The sequence below is a fragment of the Tympanuchus pallidicinctus genome, unplaced genomic scaffold (assembly GCF_026119805.1).
Source record: "Tympanuchus pallidicinctus isolate F22 unplaced genomic scaffold, pur_lepc_1.0 scaffold19, whole genome shotgun sequence".
Lineage (NCBI taxonomy): Eukaryota > Metazoa > Chordata > Aves > Galliformes > Phasianidae > Tympanuchus > Tympanuchus pallidicinctus.
In genome coordinates, this window is record NW_026294710.1 from 15,907,016 (window position 1) to 15,929,138 (window position 22,123).

The 22,123-nt window shown below is 42.3% G+C and overlaps 1 protein-coding gene across 1 annotated transcript in view; it reads left to right on the plus strand.

The window, feature by feature from the left end:
• The window catches only part of EXOC4 (exocyst complex component 4), a 399,307-nt gene that overhangs the window by 335,822 nt on the left and 41,362 nt on the right, over nucleotides 1-22,123 (plus strand). The window contains exon 14 of the mRNA XM_052680722.1: nucleotides 10,415-10,593. Coding sequence (XP_052536682.1) covers nucleotides 10,415-10,593 — 179 coding nt within the window. The remainder of the gene's footprint in view (nucleotides 1-10,414; nucleotides 10,594-22,123) is intronic.

Sequence of the window (22,123 nt, forward strand, 5' to 3'; positions counted from 1 at the left end):
AACCTGACCTGCTGAATCTCATCTTTAAACCATGTCCTTCAATATCTCTAGTGCTGAGGAATCCACCACTGTAGTGGGCAGCCTGTTCTGGTGCTCAACCGCCCATTCCATGAATAAATTCTCCACAGTATCCATTCTAAACCTCCTCTGGCACAACTTAAGACCATTAAGAAAACCAGTTAAGACTCAGCATTGTGATCACCACTTGGTCTTGTCAACATTGCACTGAACACTGTATCCTAAAACGCCCTTCACCCAGTTTGAAATAAAGCCAGAATCACTTATTTGTATTCTGTAACACCTTCCTCAGTTCTTTTAATGACTTCTTTCCAGTCTTGAACCTGAAAGGCTTATTTCTGTCTCTAGAGGAATCAAGCTTCTTTCCATTCTGTAACGTTCCTGTTTAGGGCAGGTTCCTTGTCCTGCTTGATGACCCATGCAATGGACAGAGCACTGTCCTTCAACCTAATGGTGGAAACAGCTCATTGTACTGGGGAGGAATTCCCACATCAGGAATTGCCACCAAAGCTGCTCTCTACACCAAAGCAGTTTTTCATCTCCATCCAGACCCCAGCATCTACTTAGGACACCCAAAAGGTGACTGGTCTCAAAAAACAGTGGTACCTCTAGAGGGGATTCATTCAGAGGCAACTTTCTGTATCCAAAAAAAATGGTTTCTACCTTTTCTTTTTAGCCTGTATGTGGGCAGATTGCATTTCCTTGTACACTGTAAATTGCTTGTTCTTTGAATCATTGGCCCATCTTGAAGAACCAGGTCCTCTTTGTCATTCCGGCGAGTCAAAAATCTTGTCTGCACATTCCCATTACTATTCATCACATCCGTGATTGGCATTTGGCTATAAAACTGTAGGAGTAAGTGAAGCTGTTGAAAATTAAAGTCTAATTTGCCCAGATTGTCATTTTCCTTGTTCACTGAATGCAAGCACAATAACATAAAGATGAGGGAGTCTAGAGAGGGAAGTGACAAGAAGTATAAAATACGTCTAGTCACAGAAACATTTGCTTGTAATGCAGTGGGTGTAATCAGCACTGCCAGTGTTTTTGTAAGTCTGATGATACCAAAAGGATGCAGAGCCCTTAAGGTGGGTTGGGTTTTTTTTTTGAGATTTGTGGATTCGGTCTTGGTCTCCATTTTTGTCTTCATATTATTCTTTTGTTTCTTGACATGAAGGGATGCTGGGATGCCCCACTGGCTTTTTTTGTGATTTATGAACCATGAGCCTCAGGCACCAGAACCCACAGTGACTCAGTGCTGGATACTACTGAGTATAACCTGCTAACATATATTCCTGGACTGGCCAAGCTCAGTCTGAAGATAACAGTGCCAGCATTTTGATCCTAGCATTCATTTTATTCCAATATTGTCACTTTACTAACCATCAGTCAAAGCATTTTGTGAAATTGTATCAGAAATATTAAAATAGAAAGCCCTATTAGGTCATCTACATTAAATTCACTGAGAAAAGCTCCTATACTCTGCCTATTTTTTAGCCTAGACATTAGGACAAAAATCTTTTCTCGGTAGCTGTTTGCACAGAGTATTGTGTATTAAGCCTCAGTTCCTCAGAGTGCTGTTAGAATGCTCCTGTGGCATTAATTTAAATGATAATAATTGGTCTGGTCCAGTTTTAGCCATTGATGGTAAGCGACGTGGCTTATAAACTTCTTCAAGAATCTCTGCATGGTTGAGTAGGTCTCTCCTGAAAGCTTCAAAATAAAATTAATTGCTTGTCCAATTTTTGTCATCTTCTTTCCATTTAAACACACTTTTTTTTCAGACTTTCTCCTAATACAGAGGAACGTGAATTCTTTGCCGCTGTTGCTTCTTTCTTTCCCTCTCGGCATTGCTGATGAATTGGGAATAATTCTGCCATAGCTACCACTGCCTGAAGGCAGCTGCAGAGCCAAAGGGAAATGGGTATTGCAGATATCTTAGTTAGGGTCATCTCTGTGATACAGAGCCCACCCAAGATATTTAAAAGTTAATACATAGAAACCCATGTGTTCACCCACTCAGTCTGATGAGTGATGCTGAATTAAACATGTCCTGAAACTTTACAACTGGTTTTTAGACCGTGGCAGGAAGAGTTACCGGTGCACTGTTTTCTTTTCCTCTGCCTCCTCAGCTTTCCTGTAACTCATTTGTTTAATTAAAAGGAAGAATCCAAACGCAGTGCCTTTGCAAAAAAAAATCCTCATGCGTATCTGTGTTGACAGTGATTGATTCTGTTGTCTTAACCTGCCACTCTCTTTTGCGAATGCGTGTCAAAAGGCAGGGTTGGATACTAGCAGAATCTCCCCATTAATATTCTGGCATGGCTGGCCAGACAAAGGGACCTGATTGAGCATATTATAGTAGCTCAGAACTTGGCAAGGGGAGAGAGAAAGAAAAGTCGTGCCTCTATTCATATAATTAGTTTTTAAAGCTCTGAAGGCTATTTGGCAGTGGGGTGAGTGTGAAATATGCTGCCCTTATCGCTTGATAAAGGTTACCCTTCAGTTCATTACTGAATCAGATATGTTGGTGATAAAATCCAGAGATGTACGATTTCCAAGTTTGCCTTTGACGAGGAAAAGCAATGTGAAAAGAGCTTCAGATCTGGTCACACTCGAGTTACAGCAGAAATTCCTGGTTTTCAGTGCAGCTCTGCAGCAGAAGGGGTTGCAAGTAGCAAGGACATATTGCATCCAAGAGAAATTGTGGGTTTGGGGAGCTGAGGGAGGCAGGCTTGCAGTTTGTGTTTGCCTGGAAACCCCAAGTTGATTTCAAGATCACCCCACAGCACAGATTATTACGGTTGCAGATCTGGGACACCCAATCTGCGTTAGGAGGAGGATGGAATGATTTCACTTCTTTTCATCTTTGGGTTCCAGCAGAATGCTGAACACCAAACTTAGGAGCAGATTCTCAGGCTGCAGCTGGTGTAGCAATAAAATAAAACCACAGTTCTCAGTGTCTCCTTTTACCACATGCATTTTCTTCTCACTGCCTTTGCTTTTCTGTTGAAAATTAGGAAAACAATGAGAATTTTCAAGTTTTCAAGAAAGGAGTGGATGTGGCACTGAAGGATGTGGTTTAATAGGCATGGTTGGATGGACCATTGGACAAGATGATCTCAGTGGTCTTTTCCAACTTTAATGATTCTGTGATTCTATTAATAACCCTGACTGCAGGACCAGTGTGCAACAGCTGCCTGCTGCCTCTCCAGCTCACCTGCAGACAGTCAAACTCACGCACTCTGCACCAAAAGGAAGGGGTCTATTGAAGCAACATGGAAGGATGCCTGTACAGCAGCAGATCCTTCACCAAATGATCCCAAATGGCTTTGGTCAGGATAGTTATGTTATCCTAGCTGCTTAATAGGATCACCTCTCCTCCCTTGATTCAGGCAATGCAGTTCTCTAACAGTATTTCCAATGGAAAACTGGAGCCTGCATGAAAATTTGGGAGTACACTGGAAATATTACACAACTGGACAAGACAGATGGCTTGGACAAGTTGGATCAGTTGGATGAGAGTGAGAATGGACTAAAGGAAGTCTGACAAGAATGCATGGCAAAAAGTATATCCTCCAGTCTTGAAATTCACGCAAGTTCATGAAATTGGTGTTGTACAAGTTCGGTGTCTGCTCTTGATCACAGCTTGAATTGGTTCAGATGCTTCCAAGGGGACTGGCATCCTTTACATTTTCCATTGCATAAATGGAAGATGTGGTGTAAGTCTGTGCCAACAGGCTGCCGAGGAAGGTGGTGGAGTCATCATCCTTGGAGGTGTTCAAGAAAAGTGGACGCTTGGCACTGAGGGACATGGTTTAGTGAGTGGCAGTGGATTTGATGATCTTGGAAGTCTTTTCCAACCAGGAATGAGCTGGGGCAGTTTGCATTGGAGCTGCAAGCTCTTCTGTTGGTGTGCAAGGTGAGAGCTGCAAAGACAAGAGCGTAGTGTTCTTCTCTGGCCTGGGATTGGGTGTTCTTCCCTTCTTCCACCTCTCTCTGGGCAGACAGAAGAAACTAACAAGGGTCTTTGTCAAAAGCTGAGTCCTGGGTTAATCCATCTGCTGTCAGATAGGTGTCTTTTGTTGCGTTAGTTTTGGAGCTTTCCATTATTCTTATTGTCTTTTGATGCTGGAGCCTTGATGTTTCAAGGAAGGCTTTTCCCTTTCTTTACTTCTTAGCTTTCTCCCCTGTTTTCAGCAGTGGCTTCCCTGTCTCTCTTTTCTTGTCTGTTTCTCTCTTGAGAATAAAAGCTTTTCCTCTCCAGCTTTTCAGGCTCTTATTTATTGTGTTCATAATACAAAAAGGGTAAAAAAATGGTTGTGGAAGATTGGCAGCCGACTCCGTAGACCTTCTTTTTCCTCTGCTGGGACTGCAAATCTGGGTATACTGTAGGTGTGAGTCATTTTCATTTGATGACAATCTGCTCCTTTATGTGAAATGAGTTTCCAGATCTCTTCTCAAACCCTGTAGAAAAATGTGTCTGAATGTTTTCGTGATGAGCAGAACTGATGAGAAATCCTATTGCTGCTGGGTCTGATCTGAGAGGTACAAAATAGGGCGAACGCATGGACTGAGTGGCCTTTAATGGTCCCTTCCAACTCAAATGATGCTGTGATCTTCACATGGCCTCCCCTTATCTGAGAAGTTCCCTTCTGCTTTTGCTTTTCTTGTGAAGGCAGAGAAGTTTGGGGGGATTTGTGCTGGATTTGGGTGTTTTGATTAATTTGGGATGGGGACACTGGAGGATTATCTGTGTTCTCTGACCTGAATCCCAGAAGAATGTCATAACTTCAGATTCATTAATCCTACAGATTGCAATATCTATTGAAATGAGTGCAGCAGTGTTCAGCTCTGCCATGGTACCCTTCTGGGTGATGTGTGTGTCTCCTACCTGGAGAGGGAAGGCAGAGCAAGAATGTGGAGATTCAACTTCTCTGCAAATGTTTAACAACAACTCCTACATTCACGAGATTCAATAACATTAAATCCCATCATTAGAACTACACAATATACTCCAAGTGCTTGTCTGCTGTGATAAATTATATAATACAAACCTAAGAAGACCAGAATAGTCAAATAAATGTGAGACGATGGCATGTAATGTTACAGCTTATAACTGTCCATTAGCAGTGTCTGTTTCTCAATGGTGTTACGACTTCCTAGCAGAGATGAGGAGCTGGCACCCATCTTCCTGCTCCCTAATAGAGATGCACAGATTGTTGTCAGGGCTTTGCAAATCCCACCGAACCTCAAATCAGGGTTGACTTTAGGCTGGGCTGGATCTTCAGTCCTTTAAAGCTGAATACTGTAGGTTGGCAGAGTGAATTTATATCCGCCGAGGATTCTCTGCAGCATCTTTTCATCATGACTACAATGCTGTTTGGATGTGCTGCAACACACAAAAAAAAAAAAGTTCTTGTGCTGAATTTTTAAAATACCTCGAGGTGTTGAATCTTTGAAGCAAGTGAAACCACAGCTTGTGTAGAAATAGGGCTGGGCTTGGTTTTATTGTTCTGGTGGCAGCGAATCATTGCAGATGGCTTCTTGGGCAGAAATTAACCCACGTGGGTTGTTTGTTTTGGTGCTTGCACGATTTCTTTATGATTGTTGAACAAATTCCGGTGCAATATGAAGCAACAAGCCATTTTTCTTCTTTGCTTTATAAATAAGAACATAATAAGAATTTCTTTGAATTGATTCAGAGGAGATCTGTCTGCATAGTTTCTATATACAGTTTTTAAAGCATTGACCCTATGGCTAAGTTGCAGGAATAGAAAACAAAGCATCTTTGTCCTGTTAATGGTTCAGTAGTTAATTTTAGGGTATTTCCAGATAGCCACAGCTCTACCCGCTGCTCTTAGCCTTGATTTAAATTTGCTTTGTTTCTTCTCTGCAAGCAGTCAGTGCTCAGTGGAGAGCATCTCTCTGAGGTCAAGAAGGTGTGGGAAAGGACAGGAGGTCCTCATCGGGTCAGTGTGTTCATAGGGTCATTACAAGGGGAGTTTCTTGCTGCCTCCCCACCTCCTGCAGCTCCATGCCCCCTCCAAGGGAGCTGCTTCCTTGGCCTTATTTGCAGAAGGGATAATTGAAGCTAATTTCTTGGCAGAGAAAAGAGAGAGGAGCAATAAGCAAATGCAAAGCCACTGCCAAGGGTACATCAGAGACCTCCTCCCTCGTTCTGCCATATTGATGTGGACACTTGGCTGCTTTTCAGCTCCTCTCTGGCACTGTCAGAGTGCCTTAAATGTCGCCCAGGTCATCTTAATTTATCACATATGCTCTTCCCTGGCCCTTCTTCCCTAATGTACAAACTTCTCGTCCTCCCATATATGCTGGGAGGGAAGCCTCACATGCTGTCATCAGTCCCTGTGTTTCCAGTCAGTTCAGCTCAGTAGGTTGTTTGATTTTATTAACAGCTTATCCCTTAAATGCATCGCTATTGCTCTTGATTTCTGAAGGAGAAGAAGGGAAGATGATTTGTCTGTAGAAAACTGTTCAAGGAAACCACAATTTCTCCCCGTCGCTGCTGGTAGCTGAGATGCACTGTGCTTTCTGGGCAGCATCCATGAGAACAGAGTGGATCTGGTGCTGATATGTCACTGGCCACTGTGTTGGAGAGAAAAAAAAATGCATGGAAATTAATGGCTTAACAAAGGGAAACTAAATCAAATGCTTTGTTAATCCAAAGATTTAGCTAGCACAACTGTCCTCTGACAAAGCAGAAATGTAAGAGTGAACCTTCTCATGGCACATACAAATCCCATAGGAATCAAGACCAAAAAGGCAGCAAAGCATTGTGGCACCAGCATCACATACTCTTAAAGAGCTCCCATATAGAAACAGCTGGGCAGTGCAGAAATATACCTGAATTCTCTTTATTTACTGTGTAGTTGATGTGCAGTATTGATCTCTGTCTTGAGCATCAGTATATACACACCTGAATTAACTGCAGGAGTGTGGAGCATTGCCTTTCGTTCCAGTTCTGTAAAACACTCCATGGTGAACCGCTTGGTTATGAGATTTTCTTGCTGGAAATTCCATCTATGAGTGCTCACCAAAACCTGAAGTGTCTTTTTTGTTTTTCCTATTGGAAAGCTTTGGCAAAATCCAAAGGAAATTTGTAGTTAAGTTACAACAGGATTTGATTTTTCAAAGTTGTGGTAATTCAAACCAAGGGTACCAACTCAACCATCCAAAACTTGTAAGTTAAATGTGTAAAGTGGCTGCAGATAGGTTTGTATGTCTGTCTCTATCTAAGATAAATGCTTTCAGATGTAAATGAGTCTGAAAAAATACTGGCTGAAAAACAGCATGGGAATCAAAGGTCTAATTTTCAGAGTTAAGGTTGGATATTCAATTGATTTGAGTTGTTTTTTTTTTAATATATCCTTATCATTAAACATTTAGCTTTGCAAATTTAATGAAGACAAACACATTCTCTGAAGGAAGCATCCCAAATAGCAACAGTTTTCTTCAAGCTTTCTTGAACACTTGCTAACAGTAGGTTGAAAATTAAATTACTGGAATCCACAAGGACACTTTAAAGTCCTCTTTAAAAGGGAGCTGCTTGCTGAAGGCTGTCTCTGTTATAGGTTTCAGCTTGTGTGAAAGGGAGTTTAGGTCTCTGCAGCCGAGGATCTGTATTTCAAAAAGAAGCGACCCAACAATTAAATGTATTTGCTGTGCTTTTGGCACAAACTTCTGTTGTTGTGTAAGAGAGTCAAAAGTACATTTATCCCAACAGCGTTTTGGAGTATAGAAAACTTTATTCATATTCCTCCCAGGGGTAAAAATAGGAAATACACCAAGCTTTGTATTACGTAGATTCCATTTTTTTTTTCTAGCCTGCTTGGAGGCACTGTATTATTCATGTACAGGCTGTCCATCCAGAGCAGTGCCAAACCCTTTTCTCTTTGCGTGTGGGAAGGCAGCAGAGTTGTCCCTGTGAGCAAACCCAGCTTCTAAGCATGGTTGTGGGCAGTGCTATGTTGGTGACTCCACATTTGACAGCTCTCAGATTATGATTCACAAACATGTGCTTTCTCTACTGTGCTTTGTGAAGCTAGAGAAGGTAGAAATTCACCAAATGTTTCATTTCTTAACTTTTCCGAGTAATCGATGCATTTGATAGTGTAAATCAAGAGGAGTGGTTCAGCTTGGGTGGGAAAAACACATCGGTGAAATGCCTTCGGCTCCCCAGGAACAGAAGAGGACGTCTGAATGCACATAGGTGGTAGTGCTGAGCGAGGTGTTTCATGCCTCTTGTAAAAGCCAGTAACGGGTTTTGTTTGAATGAACAATCCCAGAATCACAGAATCACTGAGGTTGGAAAAGATCTCAAAGATCATCTTGTCTGACTGCCCTCCTACCACCAGTGTTGCCCACCATGTCCCTAAGTATAGCATCTCCATCTTCTTGAACACCTCCAGTGACGGTGACTCCACCACCACTCTGGGCAGCCTATTACAGTGCTTTCTTTTGGAGTACAAGTTTTTTCCTACTATCCAACCTGAACCTCCCCATGCACTGCAGAACAAAAAATGGTCAAACCTGGCTATGAGCTTGACCACCCAGTACAGCCTTGGGTTGGAAGTTTGGTGAGTCACTCAGCATGTCCCCACTACCCAAAACTTTGCTGCCTGTCACTGATATCTTAGAAATGCTCAGACAGGGAAGCTTGTTAAGACCTTCCCAGAAGTGCACAAAGGATTTAATCTATTTCCAGTCACCAGAAAGTCTTATTAAGCCCATCTTATGGAGAGGGAGACCAGCTGAATTACCACTATTGCCATATTGCACTGGAGCTGGAGATAAACTCATAGAATCACTGAGGTTAGAAAAGACCATGAGAAAATCCAGTCCAGCCATCAACCCATTCCCAATGTGCCTACTCACAGAGTCACAAAATCATTAAGGTTAGAAGAGACCTCCAAGGTGACAAAGTCCAACCCCACCATGCCCACTAAACCACATCCCTCAGTGCCACATCTCCACACTTCTTGAACACCTCCAGGAATGGTGACTCCGCCGCTTCCCTAGGCAAATAAAGCAAGATGTTACTGTGTCTCAGTCCTCAAACACAACCAATAGGCAAGGTTTCCTCTCAAACTGTAGTACCCAGGATACAGCCTAAAGCAATGTATTTTCTGTAGTCAGAGAAGAAAATCGTCCAAGATAGTTTTTTAATGAAGGCTACTTTTACTTATTTATTTATTTTGCCACTAATGGATTCTATTGAGCAACTTAAAGCCATTTCAGGGTTGTTTTTTTGGTTTTTTTTCCTCAATGACAGTGAAGTCCCACAAATCTAGTGAGATGCTGGCAGTAAAGCTGCTTAGATGGTATATAAAATGCCACTGATGGGATTATTTTGCTGCAGTTCGTTGCAGCTATTATGCTCAGCAGCATGATTCCTCATTGTAAGTTCATAAAGGAGCTAATGACTGGAAGTGAAGTTTTGCAGTGTTGAACGAAAGTGGAATGCAGATGCCTAAAAAGAGCAGCTAATGATGGGAACAGTGTACTGAGCACCGTGGTAAGCATGCTGCCTTTCAATAAAACGCTCTTGGTTTCATCCAGGGGCTACTGTAAATAGATGGTGGAGCTGTCACCTGATTTTCTCCATCCTAATGGCACACAAAAAGTCATGAAGAAAGAAGGCTCCTCTTGCCTGCAAAAGCAATGGAGATGCTTTGGTATTTTGCCAGACGAAGTGCTTCATGAAGACGAGTATTATAAAGCTAAATCTCAGTGCAATAGATGGAGCATGAGATGGAGTGAGTGTCAACGCACCTTGAAAGAGCTTTTTCAGTTTCTGTGCGGTGAGCACATTTGTCTTGGTGGTCATTTTTCACCAGCTGTTATCTGTAGAGGCAAAATAATGCACTGACTAATATTCAGAATCATTTCTCTGTCTGTTTGTCGTGATAAGCCACCACACTTTGCAGGAGGTGTATTTTGATGTATGTACGAACGCAGGGACTAGAAGAGCTGATTTACAAGGAGAGGTGAAAAACACCACGAGTGAGTTATTTGTTATGTACTGCAAGGAAGTTCTAAAATCACCTGCATGTGTGGGAAGGGTGTAAATGCTGGGAGAAAAGAGTGTGGGAATTGATTGGGATGAAGTTTGAGAAGGAAATGAAATTCGGAGATTGTGGGTAAAGGGAGAATGGTAGACAAGCATTGCCTGAGACAGAGGGGTCAGGATCTGCATAATATGATGTGTTTTGTTCACTTTGATGAGATTTGTTAACCTTCACAAGGTGAGCTTCCTGCGATGCTGCCCTGGGGGTGTTTTGCACTGAATGGTTTGACCTTCTCCATGATGGAACCAGTGTCTCCCACTTGCTGATCTGTGCTGTCTGTCTGAGGGTGGCTTTGCTTTGAATTTCAGGGCTGCTTTCGGCAAAGAGTCAGAAGTTCTCATTGGCAACCTGGGAGATAAACTCATCCCCCAACAGGAGATCCTGCGGGATGTCAGCGACCTCAAGGCTTTGGCCAACATGCACGAGAGCCTGGAGTGGTTAGCAGGTCGCACCAAGGCAGCCTTCTCCAACCTCTCAGCTGCCCAGAGTAAGTACAGAAGCACAGAATCACAGAATGGAGTGGGTTGGAAGGGACATCAAAGCCCATCCCTTTCCAGCCTCCTGTCATGGGCAAGGACACTTCCCATAGACCATGCTGCCCAGGGCTCCGTTCATGGAATGGGACTCTGATCATCTTAGTAGCCTACCCTGGACCTACTCAGTGATTTACTTGTGCTGGAGGCCCCAGGCTTGGACACAGTGCTCCAGGTATGACCTCACAAGGGCAGAGCAGAGGGGGACAACCACTTCCCTGCCCTGCTGCCACCCCTCTGCTGATGCAGCCCAGGATGCGCTTGGCCTTCTGGGCTGCAAGCACACACATAGCTCCTTTGTCATAGAGCTGGAAACCAGCATAATTATGTGATTTTTTAGCAGGAGGGAGCATCTTTACTTCTTGATTTCAAAGGTGGCTTATGTCAGAGGAGAGCAGAAAGCAAAGCAGCTCCATCTCTTTCTTCTTGGTGAACGTGTGGTGTGACATCTCTCAGCCTGTGGTGCCAGGGTGCCAGGAGCATCACTTCTAGCAGAAGCTCTGATGGGTCTTTCAAGGCTTGAGCTTTTCAGCAATCCCTGCTAATGACACTCCACAGTGCTGAGACAAGTTTCAATTTCTTTCAAGCGTTGCTAGATCACTGAATATTTAAAAATATACGTATTATAAATTCAGTGGAGAAACTGAGCAGCTCTTAACGAGGAGTACCCTAATGTGCATGTCACTGGGGCAGTGCTGCTCAGTCTGCAAAGGCAAAAGCAGCCCCTGGTGAACCAGGGGGCAGGAAGGGCAGAGCCAAGGGAGCCGTCACTTCTGCTCCTGGCTGTCAGGGATTGCCGGTGCTACCTTTGTGAGATCATTTTACTTCTCTTTGCTTCAACTTTCAGTTCTTTCCCTCTGAGATTAGGTATTTTTTTCTGTCTGGGAAGTGTCAGAGACGTGATCGGTGTTGCTTCTTCTCTTATCACCATCATTGGTGTTGTGTGCATAAGGTCACCACAGGAGGGTTGTGGCTGTGTCCAGAAGTGGAGCTCAGCATAAACAGAGCACAGCTCTGCTGCTCCGACAAAAGCACATTACGCTGTTTTAATCACACACACACACAAAAAAAGCTGTTTATGAATAATATTCCATATGGAATATGACAGAGCTGCTGTTTGCACATTGCTGAGTGCCTCAGTGTAGTGAATGTCAATAGATGGTGTTCAAAATGCAGCATCGTACCAGAGGTGATGCCTTTGACCTAAGAGCTGCCGCTGTCACATTTCATAGCAGCAGCAAGGCAGCCCATGGGATGCAGGTGAGTGTGATTATTACTCTTCCCCCTTGTTTAAAATCAGTAGCTCATCAGCCCTCCAGCAGTGTACTCTCCCAGTCATCCTCTGGTTGCTTAAAACAGACTTTTAGATAAGAGAAAGACTTTATCAATACCATACACTTTTATCAATTACACAATGTTTTGCTTGTATGTTAAGCAACAGATCTCCTTATATGTCTTATATCTCACCTTTCGCTGAGCTGACACAGAACTAAGCTCTTCTTAGGACCAAGGGTTTGCATCTCAGCTGCCCATCAAGACATTCCCAATAGTTGTCCTCTACTAAATGTTCTCCCTGGGGAGGAGCTCGTGCATTTTTTATAGCATTTCACATTTCCTTAGATCCCTATAATGTATCACAGTGAATTTTACAAATACAGAATCGTTAAGGTTGGAAAATACCACTAAGATCATCTCGTCCAACCATCAGCCCATGGCCACGATGCCCACAAGCACTCCATTGAACATTGTCTGTGTGCAGCTTATCTGTGGGAAGAAGCATCTTTATCATTGTAATACTATGTCGTAGATACAATTATTGAAGAGAATCAGTAATAATTGATAGTCTGGGTTATACATCCCCATTTTTGTAGCTGTTGATTTAATTGTAAGTGTCCAGGTTAGGTTAATCAGTTAGGTTAACAGTATCTTCGTAGATCCATATGTCAGACATGCTGACTTTTGCCCATCTTAAACTTTTGTGTAACAAAACAAAGCTAGGAAAGTCCAAAGCAGCTTTCTAGCAGTCCAACACCAACTCTACTTGAAGGAGACCCCATAATTGTTCTTAACACAGTATGAAAGCAGCATGTTTTGCAAACTTCTTCACCTGCACCCACCAGCCACGCTGGCCATCTCTTTGGGAATGATTCAGAGAAGATCAAAGCACTAAATAACAAATTCCGCACCGCTTCTTAGGGCACCAGGACACATGGGGAGATGGTGAGGACACCATCCTGAACTTTGTATGAAGTCTGTTGTACAAATGCAGGCTCTAGGAGAGCAGAGTATTGGGGGATGCCTCCCGAGGACTATGGGCACTGAAAAATCACTTCTGGGGAAATGATGAGGGAAACCTGACAGTGCTGGATAGGAAAAATCATGGTGTTATATCTCAGTTAAAACAGTTGCCCCATGACAACACTGCTTTTCTGTGGGGGTGTTAGGATTTATTTGACTCTCTAAGAGGGCATCGTCTGGTTGAGTGGCAGTCCTTCCTATGGCTTATAACTTGACATAAGCAGGACCTCTGAACTCCTTACTCTAGCTGTCCCTGACCCAGAAGGATAATTAAGATTCTACAATCAGCTGACAGTTAACAAAATAAAGTGATTGGTTTTACTATTTCTATAAGCCATACTGTGTGTTTTGGATACCTGAGTGAGACGAAGAACTGCTGTGCTCTCACAATGTGTATTTAAAAGATTATTTATAAAAAAAAAAGAATCAGAAATACTATTAAAATTCAATAGCTGAGTTTCCCAGAAATTTATAACCTGAGGAGTTGTTGGGGCTGAGGAGTTGGGGCTGTCAGAAATAAAACCATCATTCATAATTTCGGTTCTGGTAGAAACTCGAATTTAAAAAAAAAATTTAAAAAAATCAATGTTTCCAAACATAAAAGGGCATGAGAATGACTTTCAAGCTTCCAAGAGGATGTTACGCACAGCAGTGAATAAAAATAAAAGTACAAAGTGTAATATTTTACTTAGCAGCATCCTCCTGACAATAAAAATTCATCTTGCTTTGTAATAACTTCATACCAACACGCTGAAATGTCTGTACACAAATGCCAGGAGTATCTGAAACAAGAGGAAGAAGGAGCAGGGTTAGGAAATGATAGAGGCTATTGACCTCATGGTTACAAATGAAACCTGGTGGAGTATTTCTCATAAATGGAACATAGATTGCAATCTGTATGGGAGAAGTAAAAAGTGATGCCATGGGGCAGAGGTGGTGGGATAAGTCAGACGTATTTACAAACCCAGCAAGCTGCAGTGATCTACAGAGGGTTGTGATTCTTTTGGGGAAGCATACAAAGAATAAAGAACAGAGTTAAAATGAGATGAGATTTTTCTTTCCATCCCACCTCGTCTGGAGGAGAAGAGCAACACAAGTGTGGGAGGAGGAAAAAGGAGAACTGCCTATTGTTTCAAAGGTTCATGCGGTGTTAATAACGTAACACTCATCTGTCACACGAGTTACTCTCTTCTGTGCTGTTTGATCATCTGAATTTCTGAGCATCTGATTGCTGCAAGACGCAGTGAATAAATAAGAATGAGAGGGAAGAGTGGGAGGAAAAGGAAATAACCTAACCAAAAGTAAAGCTAAATAAAGAGGGTTTCTGCCACGCACTGAAGCCCGTCCAATTCAAGCTCAGCTTGCCAGAAGTAGAGCCAGCTTTATCATTTTGGCATCAGTAACTTTGATTTTCAGACATGCCCAGATGAAACCCAAGTCTTGCAGTGCAGTGCAACTGGAACCTATGGCTCATTATACCCGAGTGGACGGGCCATTAGTCGCCCAGCTCTGTTTTTTGGTAGCTGACTTTGGACAGATGGCAGTTGTTATAATCCTTGGAGCAACTCTTCCTTCTCCTTGTTTTTCTCCTTGACAAGATGTTGTGTTGAAGTGATCATGCTTGAACAAGAACAGTAATGATGCTGGTAGCAACAGTGGGGTTTTATCTTATATCCTCACCTTATGTTGGGCCAACAGAATAGTTGGACCTCATGGTGATTCAATAAAAGCATTGCTGAAAAAGCACGGGGAACCAATTTGATTTGGATACTGAGCTGACCTCAGCTCAATGTTCAAAAGCAACCAGTAAATTACAAGCACAATTGCTGTTGAGTAACAGTGAAAGTAACACTATCTGTCATGTTGAAACGACTCAGGATGCATCTTAACTGCAGTCATGGTTTGATCCTGTTTTCTATGGTGTCTGTGCTTCACTTTATAGGGTAACTTATTTTCCCAACGTTTGGAGAAATTCCCTTTGCTTCTCAGTGGTGGGAAAGTGTCAGAAAGAGCACAGGTTCAGGTTTTGGGTCTCTGCAGGCACCTTTCTGTCCCAGTCATGTGAGATGAAGTACCACTCAGAGCATCGCCAAAGGCCTTAGAGAATGGCTGGGTCCAGAGTTTTGGGGTCATTGCCAGAAAAAATAACCACCGACAAGTGGTGGTAGTGGCCCCATTTTCCTTCCTCACAAAAAGTGGGTAGCTTTCCCAGAAAAGCTTCCTTGGCTGTAAATGGGCCATTTGTGGACATAGCTGTCAATGTTCACAAACCACAAGGCAGAGCTGGTCGGGTATAGGAAGTGTTTTGGAGAATCCTGAACAAGGGAATGTATGTTGGTGGCTTTTCAGTTTGGCTGGCAAAAAGCTCCTTTCCATAGATAAAAATTCAATAACATTTTCCTGTGGATGTGCCACAATTATCACTCATTTAAAAACAGTCTCACTAATAGAGTGTTTTATCATGCTGGGCAGTCTCTGCATTCTTCATTATTTAGTGTTTGCTAAGCTGATGGATCTTCCATAGCTCTTCCCTTATCTACAGTGCTACAGAATTGGATTTTATATTTTCTGAACCAGTCAGATATGACAAAGTAATTTTCTTTTTCTCTTGTCTTTTGAGGGAATACAAACTTCTTTTTTAACAATAACCATTTAAGGATTAAAGTTGCTGGAAGTGGATAAATTAATTGAGGAAGTCATGTACGTTTTGAATGAGTTATACATGAAAATGGAAGCAGGGTTTCCTCCCCACTTCTTCTGCTTCTCAGCCTTGCCATGGGCAGATACAAAAAGCACTAATCCTCTTGTCAGAGGTTCAACTTTCAGAAGTCCTCTGGATATTTTACAAAGAATTAATTATTGCGCATGATGAAGAAAACGGGGCCATCTTTCCATCTCTAAGATGGTTGCGTGCTACGTGTAGGTAGGAAGATGAAAGATTAGCCATTAGCTGAGTGAGTTGCAACTATCCTTTTGACTTCTTCACTGAGCTCTCATAAAACATAAAACTAGTTTTGTTAGCTGATAAAAGTGTTAGAAAAATCTTTGTTTTAATACTGATGGCTTCTCTTATTTTTAAGTATATTCTCTGATGAACTGATCTGCCTGTTTTATTTATTTATTTATTTTAAAACCAGATTGCCTTTCTCTCTCCATGGCTTGTTGGAAGTTGTTGCCCTTGTATTGGCATATGCTTATGGAGAAGTTGCCCTTGTATTGGCTTATGCTTATAAAGAAGTAGATACTCTTGCATCAAAGAGTTGTCAACTCAAGGTTGTTCATTATATCATGTTCTGTTTCTGGGTATGTTTTCCGTTTCTGATCCTTAATGAGGAATATTTTTAATACAATTTTAGTACCTTAACAGTTTTGTCAGGACTCTAGAAGTAGTCCCAAGAAAGACATCTCTCCTATCACATCCTTGTCCACAGATGGAAATTCTCTTTAGTAACGGATTGTGGAACTCCATGTTCAGAGTAGGGAGGTCCATCAAGGAGCACCACAGGAAGAAAAGCTTGATGAGGAGAACGCTGAAATCAAGGTAGAAATAGAAAAAAGAAAAGCAAAAGCCTGAATGCTTTTATTGTATGGTGCTTGTTGCTTTTTGTGGCATCCAAGGTCCTAGATTTATACTGTTAAGTGAGAATCTTGCTATATATGAGAATCACACACATACATGTACGTTTATCCGTTTTCTTAGCAGAAAGCAAAAGTATGAGGGACTCAAAACATACTGTTTTAAAACCAAATCTAAGCCAATGATTGCTTTGTTGTCAAAGCTCTTGATGTTCAATGCTTTGACCTTCCTATCTGGAAGGGAAGAACCCAGTGTTAGGCAAGAAACATGGAAAACCTAAGGACAATTTGCATTAGGCATGGAGCTAATTACTGCATTTGATTAATACAAGTGCATGTCATTTTAATGATAAATATGAAAATATCACAGTCTCTTGTCAAATTGAGCATTTGGACACCCTTCTAACTGGAAGGATATGGATCTATGGTTCTCCCTCCCCATTTTACAGATTATGGTTAGGTTGGCAAGGACGGAGTTTGGTACTTTTGAAGTACCTAAAAAGACCTTCAGCCTCGTCACTTCTTTATTCCCAGTTCTTTAAAAGCCAGTTGTTTCCTTCCATTCAGGGGTGCTTTCACCCCAAAATCGCAGGGCAATATAGAGAAGACACCATTGCCATTTCTTCTGTGGATGGGCAGCACTTCACCCTCCAGACATGCAGCAGTTCTGGTGAGCTACCACTTCATCCAAAAGCAAGAAGGGGAGGAAAAATGGCTTATAGAACAGCTTTTTGCCAAATACTGCAGGTTTCTGTCATTGGCTTGCTCTTAGCAATGATAATACCAAGCATTTGCATTGCCTTTTCCAGCCGTAGATCCTGAAATACTTTGAAACTGTTAGTGAAGGCCATTATAGAATCAAGACTATCCTGGACCACTTTGCACCTGTGGGTCAGCCTCCCCATTGCCTGGCTCTGTGGGTCTCCTCATAGTGAAATAGGCTTTGATGGCTAATAGAAAGCATCCCACAACACTTGAGAAAGTGATGCCTTTGGAAATGGATGGCGGAGCGCTTTTATACCACTCTGCCAGAGTAAAAGAGCTGTAATTTATAGTCACTTTAAGGCCCCTTTCCACTGACAGAGTGGTGTAAAGGGGTCTCGGCACAAATGAAAATCAGGGCCGACGCGGTGGTAAAATTGATGTCTTTCATTTTGCAGTCAGACCACACCACAGTGGTGAACCCGGGCAGGTCTTTGTGTTTAACCCTGGTGTTTCTAATGAACTGAATTCAGCTCTTAAATGTGGCTGTATTTCTCTCCAGTTGGAGCTTATTTTTTTTCTGTCACCGAGCTTGTAAGGCATCTTGCCGTATTGATTGCTCACGGGGAACTTTTTTGTAGAGATCTATTAATAGAGAGGCTTATTTAAAAGCCAGATTAAAGATGATCTGCACATACCTGACCCCACGCAGGAGAATTGAATGCTGCTGCGTTATTATTTCAAAGAAACTGCATTGCTAAAACAGAAAAAGCCACAAATTTCTTCCAAATGTAAAACATCTGCCATTAACTTTAAAAGATAAATCATGCGTGCTTGTATCATTTGATGAATTCCAGTTGCTGCAGTATAACTTAGTCTAAATGACAGCTTTCCCATTTCGCTTCTTAAGCGGTCTCATTTTCCAATTCCATTTTTTCCTGTTCCTCTACCTGGACAGTCAGTGCAGCTCTGAAGGTACTGAAAAGGGGATCAGTTCCCCTTCTCAGTTGCTCTGGACCTCCATAAAATAACTTGGTTTTTTTCCATCTCAGCTGTGCTGAAGGTGGAGAAGGAGATGATGGATGAAGGGAGATGTCAGCATCCTGGTGGGATCTCTCCCCATCTCTGCCATCCAGCCTGTTTGATCAAGTTAACTTATTTTGTGCATATGAGGTGTTTTACACACAAGTTCACTCTGCCCATACCATGAGCCGATCTCAAGTTCCATGAATATGGCTAATCCTGAAAATGTCAAGTCCTTCTTCGGGGCTGAGCGTGTTAGCATTGCTGGGCACAGCTGGTTCAGACTGGTGTTAGTTGGAGATATTTGGTTTGAAGGAAGGTCTGAGGAAGCTGATAGGAATAGATCTTTTTGGCCATAACATCTACATATCTAGTCAGTCACAGAGCTGATCCTGGTCCTTGTCTGATGTCTTTTGAATGTTGCAGTGATGACCAGTGCCATTTTCCCACTACTGCAAATCCCATCATTGACTATAACATATCTGGGGCTGGTATTTAGTTAAGAGACAAGTCTTGAGTCATGGGTTTCCCTAGCTGGGACCATGAGCAAGAACACGAAAGCTTTACCATCCTGAAGCACAGCAGAATGAAGATCTGTTAAGTCCAAACCAAACCATATCTGATCACCAAATTAATCACAATTTGTAGCTTTAGTAGGAGCTACGAATGTGCCTAAACTTATGGAAAGATGCTTTAAACAGACTGGAAACTCTTAGATAGTATTTAGAGCTTAGGTTCAGCATCCACAGTTACTCTCTACTGAGTGGTAAAAGGTGATTGGAGGGAACAGTGTCAGAGTACAGAGGCCTTTCAGAAGATGTCCAGAGAGGAAATATTATATGTCTGGCAATATCCTGACATTCTACATATGTAAGCCTTGTATTGATTACTCTAAGAGCCATCAGCAATGCTCAGAAATGTGTTTTCTCTTAGAGAGCCTTGGGCTTCAATGCATTGAATTAGAATATCAAAATGGGATTTTTTTTTCCTCTCCAAGTGCCAATTCAGCAGAATTGTCTTGGATCCAAAAGCAGAACTGTGTTTGTTGTTGTATCAATGACTCCAAGAGCCATCAGCAATGCTCAGAGATGTGTTTTCACTTAGAGCCTCAAGCTTCAATGGATTGACTTAACAAATGAAAGTGGGATTTATTTTTTTTCCCTCTGAGTGTCAATTCAGCAGAATTGTCTTGGATCCAAAAGCAAAGTTGTGCCTCCTAACACCACCTGAAGCTGAACAAGAGCTGAGCAGAGCAGTGCAGGTAGGAGACAAGAGTCCAGCTGGTACTATCTTAGTGGAGCTGGCTTCTGGAGGAACAAAGCCAATGAAAGTTTGTTTGGGACAGCAAAGTGGTAAGTTTAACCTTCCAAACCAGTAGGGAACTGGTGGCCTCATGAAGACAAAACAGCTGTTTTTGTAAGGCCTGAGCATTAAGAAATTATTTTGGTTTGGTTTATGATTTTGACTATAAATTTTCATAGTTCAGATATGGGTCTGCTTTGCTAGGGAATAAAATGACACAGTCGTCAGCCAGCTAAGAGCTCTTGGTTTGTTGACAAAGTCATTTCCCAGTGCCTTTCAGTGCCTTTGAATGTCTGCAGAGAAGCTGTCTATATGGATTAGTGGTTACTCCTTTCTCCAGCCTCCGTGCTTTACATCAAATATTTAATGGTTAGAAAATGAGACGTTGTTTTTCTGACCTCGATGCTCAACATTCACTGTTCTTTATCTCAGACAATAAGCACACCACCAGGATGCAGTCCCAGTATTGATCTGGTGCCTTGGGTCAGCACTTAGCTTACCCTCATGATTACACTAATTACTCTTCTTCCAGCATTCTTTCCTCCCACCCACCAGCCTTAAACGCAGGGGATTGTCATGTAAATAAGTGACCCAATTAGCAGTGCTTTCAAACCATTTTAAAATGAGGATCCCTCATGAGTAATACCAGGAAATCAGGGTTTTTGTGGAAATAACTCCGAAGAGCCTGCTGTCCACACCAGTTGGTTGATGCATTAGGTTGTGTTTATCTCTTCCAAAGCGAATGACTCGTGGGCGACAAAGGTTAACAGCAGTAAATCCACCTGTTCCTCCTTGATGAGTTAAGAGATGACAGCTTCCAATAGGGCTGGGGCAAAATCATTTCCAAAATTAGGTGGATGGACTAGAAAGCGGCGTAGTCAACCGTTGACATCACCAGTGAGTTGTTCTGCACAGTAGCTACAGAGGGCATGTAATAGGATTGCTCTGATCTAACCTCTGGCTTTACTCACATGGGTCTTGCAGAATATAACTCTTAAATAACCAGGAATGGTGGAGAAGTCAGACTATGAGGGTCAGGCCGGATGTGGCTCTGAGCACCTGATCAAGCTGTTCCTTCAGTAATAAGTTGTTTTGCAAAGCAAGGGTAGAAGCGAAAAATAGAACCATAAAATCGTTTGAGTGGGAAGGGACACTAAAAGGCCACTTAGTCAACTCTTCTGCAGTGAACAGGGACACCTACATCTCAGTCAGGTTGCTCAGTGCCTGCTCCAGGCTGACCTTGAACATCTCCATGGATGGGGCATCCACTGCCTCTCTGGGCAACCTGTGCCAGTGCCATCTTGATCCCTCTGTTCTTATTTCAGGGCTTAATTATGGTTCGTTTTAAGTGTCCTAACAGAAATCACTGATTTTTCTTCTCTAGTTCTGATATAGCCCTATGTGCAGGTTGATAACTCTTCATTGGTTGTTTTTTATTACTAACCCAGGTGGCCATCACCCATCTGTCTTATTCTTTCAGTTGTCACAGAAATCAAACATTTTGGTTTATGAAAGGCATATCCTAATAATGGTCTGGGGTGAAGCACACGTTAAGTCAGTGCATAAATGCCTGAAGTTCCCCCCTGCTTCGCTTCACATGTTCCTGCAAATGTTTCTGCAGTTTTCACAATGCTTGGCTTTTCTGCCCATGCTCACCACTGAGTTGATAGCTGAGCTGCCATGGTAGGAGTCAGACACTGCTGAAATGTTGTTAATTTGGTGATATGTACATTATGTGTATTCTGAGTGCTGCAAAGCATTCTTTATTAACATTTGAGAGGAAATCATCAGCTCTGAGGACCTTTTGCTAAGCAGCTGATCTTGAAGTTTTGTGTTTTGATTCCACTCATTCATTCACAGCTTTGGACAGTTTTTAAAAGGTCTCCCATTTGAAGCCTGTGGCAGTGCTCTTGCTGACTTTAATTAGGAAAGAAATTCGTTTTCAGGTAAATTTGTGGCTCCATTGTACCTTGACACAAGTTTCTAAATCAAGTTTGCTTCTCTCATAATAGAGTTTGCCCCAAAAGAGGGGGAGAGGAAGGAGAAAGTTCTGTTATAAGGTACTGAAAACAGAAAAATTTCACATAGTTTTTATATCTGAATAGTTCTGGAACAGCAATCCCTGACCTGTTGAAGGAGATCTCTACATATTCAGAGTCTTCAGATGAGATAGCTCTCTTGCTTTAAGCTGCATTTACACAATCATGCTTCCTTAAGGGGAAAAACAAAACAAAACAAAACAAAAAACCACACACCCTTTTTAGATATTTTAAATGAAAAGTCTTTTTTCCCTTCCCTTCCCTTCCCTTCCCTTCCCTTCCCTTCCCTTCCCTTCCCTTCCCTTCCCTTCCCTTCCCTTCCCTTCCCTTCCCTTCCCTTCCCTTCCCTTCCCTTCCCTTCCCTTCCCTTCCCTTCCCTTCCCTTCCCTTCCCTTCCCTTCCCTTCCCTTCCCTTCCCTTCCCTACCACCTAATTCCTAAGCCCTTTCCAGACTTGAATGCCACATATTTCAAGAAAAGTGTTCAGCAACCAGACCTTTCCAGGAGGTTATTGTACAGTGGAGGTAGACCCTCCCACCACAATT